Consider the following 14484-nt stretch of genomic DNA (forward strand, 5'->3'; position numbering starts at 1 on the left):
TGTGGCTACTAATTAAACTTTAAATCTGTCCTGAAGCTTTCTACCAGCCCCAAAATGTAAAGATCCCCATTACCTCTTAAATGAAGTTCAGACTTTTGAGTCAAACGTTCATCACCATTGAGAGCCCAACCCAAACCTGACTTTTTTTGTTTGCTTGTTTGCTTATGCTACATATTGTTTTTTTTTTTAATTTTTTATTTTTTATAAACATATAATATATTTTTATCCCCAGGGGTACAGGTCTGTGAATCACCAGGTTTACACACTTCACAGCACTCACCATAGCACATACCCTCCCCAATGTCCATAACCTCACCCCAATTCCCAACCCCCCTCCCCCCAGCAGCCCTCAGTTTGTTTTGTGAGGTTAAGAGTCATTTATGGTTTGTCTCCTCCCAATCCCATCTTGTTTCATTTATTCTGACTTTTACACTTCATTTCACACTACCTCCTTGAAGAAGGTAGCTACGACGTAGAGCTGAAGTGCTTAGGCTCTGGAGCCAGACTGCTGATTCCCAAGCCCTGCTTTTCCATTATCTAGCCATGTAAATAGCTTGGACAAATTACTTAACTTCTGTGAGCTAAGTTTCATCATCTGAAAATGAAAATAATATTCCTAGAAGTGCCTGGGTGGCTCAGTGGGTTAAAGCCTCTGCCTTTGGCTCAGGTCATAATCCCAGGGTCCTGGGATCGAGCCCCACATTGGGCTCTCTGCTCAGAAGGGGGCCTGCTTCCTTTTCTCTCTCTCTCTCTCTTTCTCTCTGCCTGCCTCTCAGCCTTCTTGTGATCTCTATCTGTCAAATAAATAAATAAAATCTTTAAAAAAAAGAAGAGAAAAGAATATTCCTAAATTCTCTTAAAAATCTCAAAACCACTAGCTCATAATAAGCAGTCAATTTATTTCATTGTCCAATCAAATGAGACTACTGACTATTCCTAAAACACAAGTAACTTTTCTTACTTATGTGCCTCTCTTTGTCCAATTTTCTTAGTCTGGAGTGCTGTGCTCACTGTCCATCTAACCCTATCCCACAGTTTGTTTAGCTCCACAATAAATGACACTCCACAAAGTCTTTCTTAATAACTCTAATTGCAAGATCCTTCTCTGCAGCTACTGGCTGGCTTAGTTGGTTAAGTGTCTGCCTTCAGCTCAGGTCATGATCCCAGGGGTCTGGGATCCAGCCCCACACTGGGTCTCTGCTCAGCAGGAAGACTGCTTCTCCCTCCACCTGCCAACCCCCTGTCTGTGCTCTCTTTCAAATAAATGATCAAAATCTAAAAAAAAAAAAGGAAGTTCCTTCTCCTTTAAATCCTTTATAGTACTTTGTATCAGTCTCCATACATTCATTACATACTTTCTGTGTCTTAATCATCCATAATATTCTAACTACCACTTTTGTGTTCACAGAAAAAGAGTACTGTGTGTGTGTGTGTGTGTGTGTGTGTGTATAAAATATATATATACTAAATGGATTAATTCAACCTATTCAGCTCATTGAAATAATGACAACAGTCTCTTGCTTCAGAAAAGAAACCACTTTAGGGGCCCCTGGGTGGCTCAGTCAGTTAAGTGTCTGACTTTTGATTTCAGCTCAGGTCATGATCTCCTGGTTATGGGATCAAGCTGTGCTCAGTGTAGACTCTGCTTCAGATTCTCTCTCCTCCCCCCTTCCTCTCGCAAATAAAGAAAATGTTAAAAAAAAAAAAACCACTTTAGTAACAATATACATCCCTACATCTTCAACTGCTAAATTTCTCACTTAGTAGAAAAGGAGTTTCAAGTAGACATTTTAGACATTTGTTACCTCAGAACCCCTCTTCTGAAGAAGATGTAAATGAATTTAATTTATATTACCAAGGTGACAGAGAATATCTATTTTACAAATGAAATTGAATTATACTTCCAAGTAACATTGTCATCTTCCACTAAGTTGACAGTTTCCAGAGAGACAGAGAGAATGAGAAGGGAATATTAGGTGAATCTTCCCCAATGAGACAGATCACTCTCACATTTTACATCTCTAATGAAAACTTCTTTGATGAAAGTATAACTGAGTACACTTGATGTGAGGAACTTTTGCCCTAAGTAAATGGTTAGAAACAGGAAATAAAATTACTTTTTAACACAGGAAGAATATGTATGCAGGTGCTTATGCCAGGCTGGAAGGCACACCCAAGAACTACAAGAGTCACTGTGGACTAGTGGGTCTTAAGCCAGTAGCTATGTTGGTATGCATTCCCCCCACAGACAGGAAATGATATGTTACAGTTGGTCTGTGTGTCACTTTTCTCTCTACGAGAAGAAAATTCTGTCCCTCCAAGTATATCTTTTAACTGTGGATAATGTTAAAGAGTAATTGTGTATATATAATATATATAATATGTATTAATAATATAATATAATTAATAATATATATAATGATAACAATAAAACTGAAGGATAATGTTTCAAGAGTAATTGTCTTCCCATTTCACATCTCTCCATTTTCTCCAGTACTTCCCCACAGTGCCATATTTACAAATTAGCATAAGGCTCACTTCCCCTTGGGCATGAAGAAATAGTCTATCTTGGGTAATTCTGTCATCATTATTATTAAAAATAAATGTTTTATTACATTTCTTTAGCTTATTCTCCAAAGAAGAAAAAGAAGACTTACAATAATATAAACTTAATTTACACTGTTGGTGACCAGAGAGCAAGTAAAGAAGCATATGGTAATTGCATATTTTGATAAGAAATACTAAGTAGTAATTTGGAGAAAGACTGAGCTTGGATAGCATCTTTTGCATAAATGCTTTCAATGCTTAAATCTTCTGTTTTTTGTTGTCAAATAACTGATTTAGAGTGATGCGTACCAGTAATGACAAAATCTCTATTGCTTTCAGAATCTGATCTCTAGTTACTGATTTAGTGTTCTAAACTTAACATTATGTCATCATTTTAGAAAAATCAAATGAAGAGTCTATTGCTGTTAAAGAAGCAGTATATTAAACCTAACAAATTGCAAAACAGTTTTAATAACACTCAAAATGATTTTAGAAAACTCTTAAGTGGGTCAGAAATTAACTCCAAAACGACTGTGGACCTTATTTATTATTTGCCTCATACTGTGTTACTTGATATTGTCTAGTAGGCTCATGGATAAAACAAGGAACCCAAATTACAACATAAAACTCCTCCAAATAATATACTATCAAAAATATGAGACTATTAAAAGTTGAACGATATGAACCTCCTCCCACTATCAAGTTTCCAGGGAAAAATTAAAGTATAAAAGCTAAAATTCCAGATGGGATCAGGAGGGAGACAAACCATAAAAGACTCTTAATCTCAGCAAACAAACAGGGTTTCTGAGGGGTGGGGAGGTAGGGATAGGGTGGTTGTGTTATGAACATTGGGGAGGGTATGTGCTATGGTGAGTGCTGTGTAATGTGCAAGCCTAATGATTCACAGACCTGTACCCCTGGGGCAAATATACATTATAAGCTAATAAAAATAATTTAAATACATAAATATTTGAACTTTAAAAAAAAAAAAAAGCTAAAATTCCTTTGGCCTTATCAGTTCAAATCTAAAGAAAAAAAGTCCAAAATCTTTCCTCCCTGGTAATGTAATGTGATCAGTCTCATCAAGACTTAGAAACCAAGGAGTGACAAGGTTGCTTTAGTGGAAGCTGTCTTCCACTCAGGACCACTGAGTTACAGTTAATTCAATACTAAGCTTCATGGGTCCTATTTTTAAAGTTCAACAGTTTTTTTTTTAAAGACACTGTAGTTATTACAACATACAAAATTATGACAATACCAGCCCCATCTCTACTAAATATAGACAATAAAACTAAATTCTCAGTTTCTACAGCAGTTATCTCACACAGAATAATCTTCTAAAACTCTAGTGTTTAATGCAACACAGACTGGTTCTATTGATGGCAAAAATTCTAGTGTTATTAGGAGAGGATGGTAGATGGAAAATATTGTTTTCAGCCAGGATATCAGTCTGTGACAATTGTTCAGGGGTCAAACCTATAAATTTCCTTTTGCTGTCATACCTTCCTCCCTCCCACTAACAACGCTAGGTAACCACTGATTATTCTGCATCACTATAGTTCTTTTGTCTTTAGAGCAGGTCTTATAAATAGAATCTTAAAGTAGACATTTCATAATGTCTTTCTTTGTTCACTCAGTGTTTAAAATTTATTCAAGTTATTGCATGTATTGATAGTTTACTCCTTTTGTATTTCTGAGTAGTACTCCATTGTATGTATGCACTAGAATTTGTGTATATACATTCATTGTGTATACATTCATTAGTTGAAAGAAATTTTGGTTATTTCCAGGTTTTGGTGTTTATGAAAAAAAAAATCAGAAGTGTTTATAGTCAGCTTTTTGTCTGAACAAGGGATCGTCAAGTCATATGGTAAACATATGTTTATATTTATAAAGAGCTATCCAACTGCTTTCCAGAATGCCTATAATATTTTGCATTCCCAGGGCACCTGGGTGGCTCAGTGGATTAAAGCCTCTGCCTTTGGCTCAGGTCATGATCTCAGGATCCTAGGACTGTGCCCTACATCGGGCTCTCTGCTCAGCGAGGAGCCTGCTTCTGCCTCTCTCCCTTTGCTTGCCTCTCTGCCTACTTGGGATCTCTGTCAAATAAATAAATAAAATCTTTTAAAAAATCTTATAAAAATTATTTTGCATTCCCACTAGTAGTGCATGAGAGATGCACTTGCTGTGCAGTCCTGCAACCATCAGTATTGTCATCAATTTTTTAAAAAGATTTTATTTATTTGGCAGAGAGAGAAAAGAGCACACAAGCAGGGGGAAGAGTAGGTAGAGAGAGAAGCCACCCAAAAGAGACCACCCAGGTGTCTTAGCAAGTTTTTATTTTAGTCATTCTAGTACATGTTGTGGTATCTCATTGTGATATTCATTTGCATTTCCTTAATGTCTAACAATGATGACCATCTTCTCACATTTGTTTGCCTTTCATAAATTCTGCTTGGTAAACTATCTGTTGAAGGTTTTTGCTCATTTTTAATTTTTGCTCATTTTTAATTGGGTGGTTTTCCTACTGTTGAGCTTAAGGAGTTATTTATGTATTATGAATACACATCTTTTTCAGATATGTGACTTGCAAATATTTTCTCTCAGTTATTTGCCTTTTCATTTTGTTCCACTGATCAGTTTATGCATCTATCTCTTTGACAATACTGTGCTATCTTGATTATTGTAACTTTTTACTGTCTTAAAATCAGGTACTATAATTCTACTATTTTTTCCCTCAAAATTTAAGAACTGTTTTAATTCATTTGCCTTTTGCATATAAATTTTATGATCAGCTTGTCTGCAAAAAATATCCTAGGACTTTTGAATGAGGTACATTAGATCAATTTGAAGAGAAAAGAAATCCTTAAAGGTTTTGGTCTTCCAATCTTTAGACAATATCGTATCTCTTTCTGTTTCTTTAGGTTGTACTTGATTTCTGTTGTCTTTTTATAGTTTTCAGCATAGAGATCTTGTTGTGTTATATTTGTATATATATATTTATATATATTTATGTTGTGTTATATTTATACATAAGTACTTCATTTCTTTGGTACTATTATACATGACATTTTAAAAATTTGTTTTCCAATTGTCCGTGACTATTTTTTTAAAAGATTTATTTATTTATTTGAGGGAGAGAGTGAGTGTGAGCCAGGGGAGGGGCAGAGAGAGAGGGAAGGAGGGAATCTGCCAGCATACTCCTTGCTGAGTGCCAAGCCAGATGTGGAGCTTGATCTCACCACCCTGAGATCATGACCTGAGCTGAAATCAAGAGTAGGATGCTCAACTGACTGAGCTATCCAGTCACCCCTGTCCATGACTATTGTTTTACTATGCCTCCTTATACAGATTTTTTTTTTTTTTTTTTTTTTTAGTGGTTGGTCCAGTTAACAATGTACTTAGCTTTTCACAATCAACTATTAATAGATGTTTAACCCTTTAAGTGGAATGTGGAAATTTTGCCATTATATATGACTCCTTATCCCTCTTCTCTTTGTTACAGTTGTCCTTGTATTACATCTACATACATGAAACATCCACTCAGAAATATAATAAATTTAAATAACTAAGTAGAAGATTAGCCTATTATATTCACTCAGATAGTTACCATTTTCAATTCCCTTTAATTTCTGATATCCCAGGTTTCTTTAGTATCATTTTTTTCAGTCTATAGAATTTCCCTTTGGATCTCTTTTAGAACAAATTTTCTGGCACTGAATCACCTTAATTTCCCTTCATCTAAGAACGTCTTTATTTTATCTTCATTCCTGAATGATAGTGTTTGCATTTGATAAAGAATTATACAGTGACATTTTTTCTCAGAACTTGAAAACTGTTGTTCCATTTCATTGTGTTTCCATGGTTCTGATGAGATATAAGCCATATTTGAATTGTTGATCCTCTGTAAGTAAGGTGACATTTTTCTCTGGTTGTTAAGATTTTTGGGGGTGGGAAATAGTTTTTAGCAACTTCATTATGATATGTCTTGGTGTGGATTTCTTCTTTTCTTTTTTTTTTCTGTTTTAAGTTTCACTAAATTTCCTTAAGCTGTAAGTTTATATCTTTTGCCAAATTTCTTTAAAGCAGATTTCCTTCTCCCACAGAAAGAACTACAAATCTGGTGCAAATCTGGTAATTGTCTAATCATTATTTTTAAAATATATTTACTACAAACTACTACAAACTACAGACAAAGATACTGTTAAAATATTTTAATGTAACTTATATGCTGCTGTATCCAGTCTTATGTGACTTGCTTTTTACACTCAGCATTTCAGAATTTTTTTTTTCTCTGTGCTGCCTGACATTTTATTTCATTTCACTATTGATCTTATCCATTATGTGAATATACCACAATTTATACATTTGTTTTTCTGTTGATGTAAGTATCTATTATTCGGACAATATTGCACTGAACATCCACGTGTGTGTGTGTGTGTGTGTGTGTGTGTGTAAAATCTTATGGTACTCACAGTGATGAGATTCTTTAGGAGGTATAAGCCTAAATATAGGATTTCTGGGTCATGTTTTCCCTTCTGAGAAGTTATCTTTTCAAATCTTTTGTCCATTTTTCTTTTGGGTTTTCTTTTTCCTATGGATTTTAAAGACAGTTAAAGCCATACTAGACATTTGTCTATTATATACATATATGTAGTATAATAAATAACTTCTAATTTCTAATTTTTCTATTGTTTCCTTTTATCTTTTGATGACAGAAGTTCTGAATTCAATAAGGCTGATGTTAATTTTTTGTGTTATTTATAGCAAATATTTCCAGCCTTGTAAATGACTTTTTTAGCTCTTCTCATTAAACATTTCAAAAATAAATATAAACCAGCAGTACCCTTAATGTGTCTATAATCAACTTCAACAACGACTCATGAATAATTTTTTGTCTACATGCTCAACCTCTCTTCACTGCCTTGTTTTTCCAAAGCACAGCCCATCAATATGTAAATATATATCTAAAAGATAAGGATTTTTTAATGCATTACAGCAAAACCATTATCACATGTTATAAATAATCCTTTAATATAATAAAATGTTTAATCCTGCATCAACTTTCCAATGATGTCATAAATGTCACAAAAATATTTTGATGTTAGTTTGAATGTACATTGACATGCATTGCAATAATTTGTTATGTAACCTAATATATTCTCCTTCCATATACCCCTCTCTCACCCTCCCTGCTTCCTTTTTTTTTTTTTTTTTAAGATTTATTTATTTATTTGACAGACAGAGATCCCAAGTAGTTAGAGAGGCAGGCAGAGGGAAAGGGGGAAGCAGGCTCCTCGCTGAGCAGAGAGCCTAATGCGGGGCTTGATCCCAGGACCTTGAGATCATGACCTGAGCTGAAGGCAGAGGCTTAACTCACTGAGCCACCCAGGTGCCCCGTCCCTGCCTCCTTTTTTAAAATTCATTTGTTGAAGAAACTGAGTTGCTTGTTTTGTAAGTTCCTCACAGACTGGACTTTTGCTGATTGTATCTGTATGTAAAAATTGTATTTTATTTTATTTTTCTGTATTTCCTGTAAAGTATTAATTAAATCTATACACTTTTGGGGCATCTGAGTGGCTCAGTCATTGTCTAATTGGCATCCCAGTAAAACTACCATAGATCCTTTAATCTATCTTTTTAAATGTTTGTTTTTTTCTTTTTTTACTGCTCTATTTGGGTGAGTTCCACTGCCCTGTATTCCAGATCACTAGCCTTTCCTTCTGTTTCTTCCAGTCCGCTGTTGAATCCCTAGAGTACCCTTTTCATTTCAGATATCGTATTCTTCAACTCTGTGACTTATGTTTGACACTTTCTTATATTTTCTCTCTCTTTGTTGATCTCTCTGTGTTCATGCATTCTTTTCCCAAAATCTGTGAGCATCTTGAACTGTGACTATTATCTTGAACTCTTTATCAGGTAAATTACTTACCTGTTTCATTAAAGTTTTCTTTGGGGGCTTTTCTTGTCTTTAATTTGGAACACATTCCCATTTCCTCAATTGGATTGATTCTTTGCTTCTATGTATGAGACAAAACATCTATCTCTTCCAGTCTTAAAGGAGTGGTTGAAAGAAGACTGGGGGTGTGTTTCACCTTTTGTCTGTGCAGCATCCTGCCAAGAACTCTATGATTGCTTCAGTCTCATGGGACTCCAAAACACAGGGCCCCTTGGCCACCAGAGACAGGCATTCAAATGTGTCCCCTGTGAACTATGTGTACTTGCTGACTTTGGCAGGGCCACAGTGGAGCGTTGGGGCAGGCAAGTCCACCCACTGGCTTTCATGGGGCAGGGCCATAGAAGCAGTGCTAAGAGGATTAAGAGAGTTAAAAAAATAGCATTTGGCATTGCTAGCACTTAGAAGTGGAGGAGAGTATAAAAATGGCACCAACCAGCACCTCCTTCCCTAGAGAGAGTTGGAATAGACCTCGCCTGCCCAGCAAATTCTTTAAGAATAGCCGGTGGATCTCCTTCACATATGGTCTAAAAGCATTTTCAGCCTGCTGCTTTCATGCTGGATCTCAGGGTAAGTAGTCTGTGCACAAGCCCTTTAGGAACAGAGCTTCAGTTTCTCAGTGTCCTTTGAATCTCCTAGACATAAGCCATGTTGACTTTTAAAGACAAATACTTGGGGCTCATATTTCCAGTGCAGGTCCCACGGTTACAGAGCTCAAACTCATTGATGTGCTCCATATTTGTGAAATCCTTCTAACCTGTGGGTTGCTGCACTAAGGGTGGGGTTCTCAGCTTGACCACGTCTCTGCCTCTCCTCTCAATCAAATGTGGCCTTTTTACCTCTTTTTCAGAAAGAATTGTTCTAGATGTAGCTGGAGATATAGTATGTCCAAGGGAGGAGGTGAGGTCAGGGTCTTCTTATGCAGCCATTCACAGGTTCTGTTTCTCTAATAGGACTGATATTAGATAGTGATTAGTCTTTCCATCGGGCAGCATATAATATCTCCTTTTCTTTCTCTTTGTAATGTTAGCAGCCATTTATGCTCAAGGCCTAGATCCATGAACTAATTACGGGTTGCAAAGTTGGGGTATTTTTTTTAATTATTATTATTTTATTTTTTATAAACATATAATGTATTTTTATCCCCAGGGGTACAGGTCTGTGAATCGCCAGGTTAACACACTTCACAGCACTCACCAAAGCACATACCCTCCCCAATGTCCATAACCCTACCTCCCTCTCCCAAACCCCTTCCCCCCAGCAACCCTCAGTTTGTTTTGTGAGATTAAGAGTCACTTATGGTTTATCTCCCTCCCAATCCCATCTTGTTTCATTCATTCTTCTCCTACCCCCTTAATCCCCCATGTTGCATCTCCACTTCCTCAAGGGATATTTTAAATCTATCATTCCTTCTTCATGGATTAACTGTAATACTTGTATAAAATGAACTTCCTCTTAATTACTACTTCGCTACAATGTGGTGTACAGGATACTTCAGAAAAGCAGATTGATGCTAAATATTTTACCACCATTTATCAGTTTTCAAAATAGTTAATTGTTTCAGTAGCATCCTCCAACAGTGAGCAACCAGTTTTGTTTTATGTCGTTATGAATTTATAGATATAAATAAATTCAAAGTGCTTCAATACAGTTCTCTTACTGTGCTTATTCATGCTGAAAGTTTGATAGCTTTGGTGAGTGGGATCTCTGTTTAAGATAATTCTTGAGTCCTTTGTGACATAACCCTAATGATTTTTGATAGCTTCCTTGCTATCTGGGAAGACAGGATTATTCAACCTTATAGTGTACACATTCAAATTGCTTCAATATCATTGAGTTTTACTGGCATTTTTGCAAAGATAAAGTGAACATATATAGATGATAGATATACAGACAGACCTGTTTGTGGAAATTCTCCTGTTTTATTTATTTATTTGTTCTTATGTGGATACAGTGTTCTCTTAATTACTGTAACTTTATAATAAGTCTTGAAATTTGGCAATTTGAGTTCTCTAACATTCATGGCTCTTCTAGGCTGACTTGATTATTGTTGGGCCTTTATATCTCTAATAAATTTTAGACTGAGCTTTCTAGTTTCTACAGCATATTCTGCTGTGATTTCTTTGAAATCACTTTTCGTTTTCTTTTTCTCACTGGCTAGCACCTCCATGATAGTGTTGAATAAAATGATGATTGTGTACAACTTAATCTTGTTCCAAAAACCTAAGGGAAAGCTATCAATACAAATTAGAGTATCATCTTTAGAGATTTGAAGATAACTTTTATCATAGGAAGGACATATTCTCAAATTCTTCGTTCACAAAGAGGTTTGATCATGAATGTGTATTGAACTTTATCATATTTTTCCCTGCATTTTTTTGAGATGACCATCTGAATTTTCTTTTTTATGTTTTAATGTTGTGAATCACTTTGGCTTATTTTTAATGAGTAATGGATTAACCTCATTTATTATGCATTAACTTTATCATGTATTGTTAGATTCAATTTATTTTACTTATGATTTTTCTATCTTTGCTAAAGGGGGGATGTTTGCTGAGGTTTTCTTTTCCTGTAATACCTTTCAGTGATTTTGGTATCAAAGTATCTTGATGGCAAAGTATGAGCTGGGAAAGAAATTCATTCCTCTTCAATTTTCCGGAAGAGTTTGTGTGGAATTTATGTGATTTCTTCCTTAGATCTTAGGTATACTTCAGAAATGAAGTCATTAGAGCCTGGAGCTTTCTTTCTGGACATCTTTTTAATATATTCAATTTCCTTTGTAGATATGTAGTTCTTCATAACAACTATTCATGAATGAGATTAGTTTGTGTTTTTTAAGGAATTAGTCACTTGTATATGTTGTTAAACTTAACTGCCATGCATTTTTCATAATATTCCTTTATTATTATTTTTAGTATTCTCTATAGATTTTTGTTGTGTTGTTATCTCTAATCTTCCTGATGCTGAAAATTTGTCTTCTCTTATTCCTGGTCAATCTGGCTTTTGTTGACGTTTTCAAAGAATCAGTTATTAGGTTCATTATTTTCTCTCTTTTTTCTATTTCTTTGATTTTCACTTTGATCTTTACTATTTTTCTTTCTTCTGCTTATAAATGTGGGCAAGAATGTGAAAGAATTGAAATTCTGATGCACTGCTGAATGATAGGTAAAAGGTATAGCCATTTTGGAAAACAGTGTGGTGTTTCTTAAAAGTTAAACCTATACCTACCATATGATCCAGTCATTCCACTACTAGGTATTTACCTAAGAGAAATGAAGACTCATGTCTACATAGTTGACGTGTACATGAAAGCTCATAAAGGTTTATTTGTGAAAGGCCAAAATGGAAGCAACCCAGATAGTAGGTAAGTGGATAAAAAACTGTGATTTATCCATATAATAAAACACTTCTCAAGAGATGAAAAAATTTTAATGGTGTTGTAAAAGTTATTTTGATTGCAGTGATAGCCTCAGAGTTGTAGACATATTTTAAAATTTAAAAAAAAATTCAATTTAAATAAGTGTGGTTTGTTATATTTCAGTTACACTTCAATAGGTTGTTTTTAAAAAACTATGGTGTCTCTCTCTCATTTACTTTCAGGACCTGCAGCAAATGTTATTTACCAATCTTTAAGTAGTTCAAAGACTGTTGTCAAAAAACCAGCAACTTCAGCTGGCCAGTTAGAAGTGCAAGTTAATGGTACAGAACAAAAGGTATAATATTGTCTCAATCTTTTGAATGGTGATTATTTATCTAGTTAATTTTTCACGTCTATGACCTATCTCCTTCACTAGCATGATACTGATTGGCTAAGGGTATTATGATCTATTCATGAGGCCAAATCTCTCCTTAAGAGTATTGAGTCATTGTGTAATTTAGCAGAAACTAATTCAAACATTTAGCAATTGCAATAATAATAGCCAAAATTTATTGAACATCTATTGTTGACCAAGCCCTGTGTTCAACCAGAAGGATGGGAAAATGAGCAAATTGGGACACATACGATAAAAAGATGAATAAAACATAATCACTCCCCTTGAGGACCCATTGCCTGATGGTGCAGACAGACACAGGAAAAATATCACAATGAAATGATATTCTCAAAATCAAAATAAAATTTTGGCTAAAATTTTGAGAAATATGTTTGCTAAGCTAGAGGCTGGTTTGGAATGGGTTATATTTATTTCCCTTAGACAGATTGATGACTCTAAACTTTTTAGAACCAACCATTGAATGGATCACCATGCCTTTAAGCAAAGTATGGAATACTAGAAAAGGAACAATGGTACATTGCTACATAATGAACTCAGTTTTAAACTAATTAAATTTGAGATTCCCTATAGAAGATAATCTAGAAGGTTGTTAATATATATTTTCCCTGAGACAATTTTCATGTGAAAGTTAGGGGATAAATGGGGGAAATTTTTTATAAATTTGGTTGATTGACAGAGGCAAACTTTCTTTTAGAAGTACAGTTGCTAATGAATGTTTTTCTCTATACCATATAGAAAGATGGAGTAACCAGAAAATCAAGTACTTTTGATGATAGAGGTAAAATGAAAAATAATCATACTTGTTATTTTGTTAAAGTTCATAATCATGGTTTTATCATATAGTTTTTCAAATTGTTCTACCTGATTATAAAAACCATGGTTATTTTGGAAAGTAAGGCATGGTATAAAATTATTTATGAATATAGATATTATAATTGGCTCATGTATTTCAGTGACTGTTTGATGAGTATAGCTTTTGTATTTTGCGAACTGTGGAAAAGTTAGGGTCCCGCTGTGGCTGTTTATTGTGCTACAGCACATTACTGATACTTGATTCAGTAAGGTATAGCACAGAGAACTATCTGCAGGAAGGTCCCTCTACTCCACTGCCATCAATTCTCCACAGATAATACGTCTTATTTCTCATCTCCCCTTCAGTGGACTACACATTAGCTAAATTTTTCTGTGCCTTGTTAGATTTCTAGAAGTCACTAAAAATACTTCCATACATATCCTACATATATATACAGAAAATATTAGACACCTCCATCCAGTGGCCAATGATTGCTGCAAATTCAATACAATATCAAAGTCATCATCTTCCTGATCTTTCTTCTGTTTTCACCCAGGTACAAGATGTGAGTTATCTTTGACTCCCTTTTTTTGTATTTGCAATCCAAAGTTGCCACTTTCTGTCTAATCTATCTCCTTTTCTTTTGCCCTTTTCTATTTTTTTCATTCCCACAGCTTCTACCCTTGTTTCCTTCATTCTTGACTATTTCAGTAACCTTCCTCCATTCTCCTCCTCCTCCTTTAATCCACTATAAATTTTACTGTGAAAGCAGTCTTCCCTAAAACACAGCTTTGGTTATTCCCCTATCCAAGTAGTGACTGGTCTTCCATTGCAGACTGAATGAAATGAAAACAATTCTGGCAGTGGTCTGTATTTAATTATAGGCATTAAACTGGCATAATGTTAAATAAATTAGCATTAGAGGTTAAGGATTTCAGACTTGTCTCTAAAGGCAATGGTGAACCACTGGAAATCTGCAGCCAGTCAACACTTAAAAAGGTCATGTTATTCTTGGAGATACTTCCTTAACTCAAATATATTCCTAATTGTGGTAATTTAGTGATTGTGGTGGCTCAGTAGAGAGCACTGGATCAGATATATTCATTAGCATTCACCCTTGCTCCAGAAGTATGATCTTATATGTAAAATTCTCTCTTCTTTCTCTAGGAGCTGTATTCACCTCAGCTCAAAATTCAGTTATTTCACCTCAAACTTCACCCACAAGAAATTATCCAAGAACTTCACAGTCTTACTTGGATCCTCCAAAAGATGAGGTATATAATATTTCTCTTGCTCTAAATGCAAGTAGAATAAATGAATAAAAATTGTATAAAAAAAGAATAAAGTTGGTATAAAAATTTTCAATCATGAAGGGACCATAACAAACTGCTTCACTCCCTGAAATTAGTCATATT

At 34.9% G+C, this 14484-nt stretch overlaps 1 protein-coding gene across 1 annotated transcript in view; it reads left to right on the forward strand.

The window, feature by feature from the left end:
• FSIP2 (fibrous sheath interacting protein 2) overlaps positions 1-14484 on the forward strand; it is a 91537-nt gene that overhangs the window by 12806 nt on the left and 64247 nt on the right. The window contains exons 9-12 of the mRNA XM_044240947.1: positions 2626-2715; positions 12104-12216; positions 13012-13054; positions 14237-14343. Coding sequence (XP_044096882.1) covers positions 2626-2715; positions 12104-12216; positions 13012-13054; positions 14237-14343 — 353 coding nt within the window. The remainder of the gene's footprint in view (positions 1-2625; positions 2716-12103; positions 12217-13011; positions 13055-14236; positions 14344-14484) is intronic.

Source organism: Neovison vison, chromosome 3, assembly GCF_020171115.1.
Source record: "Neovison vison isolate M4711 chromosome 3, ASM_NN_V1, whole genome shotgun sequence".
NCBI lineage: Eukaryota > Metazoa > Chordata > Mammalia > Carnivora > Mustelidae > Neogale > Neogale vison.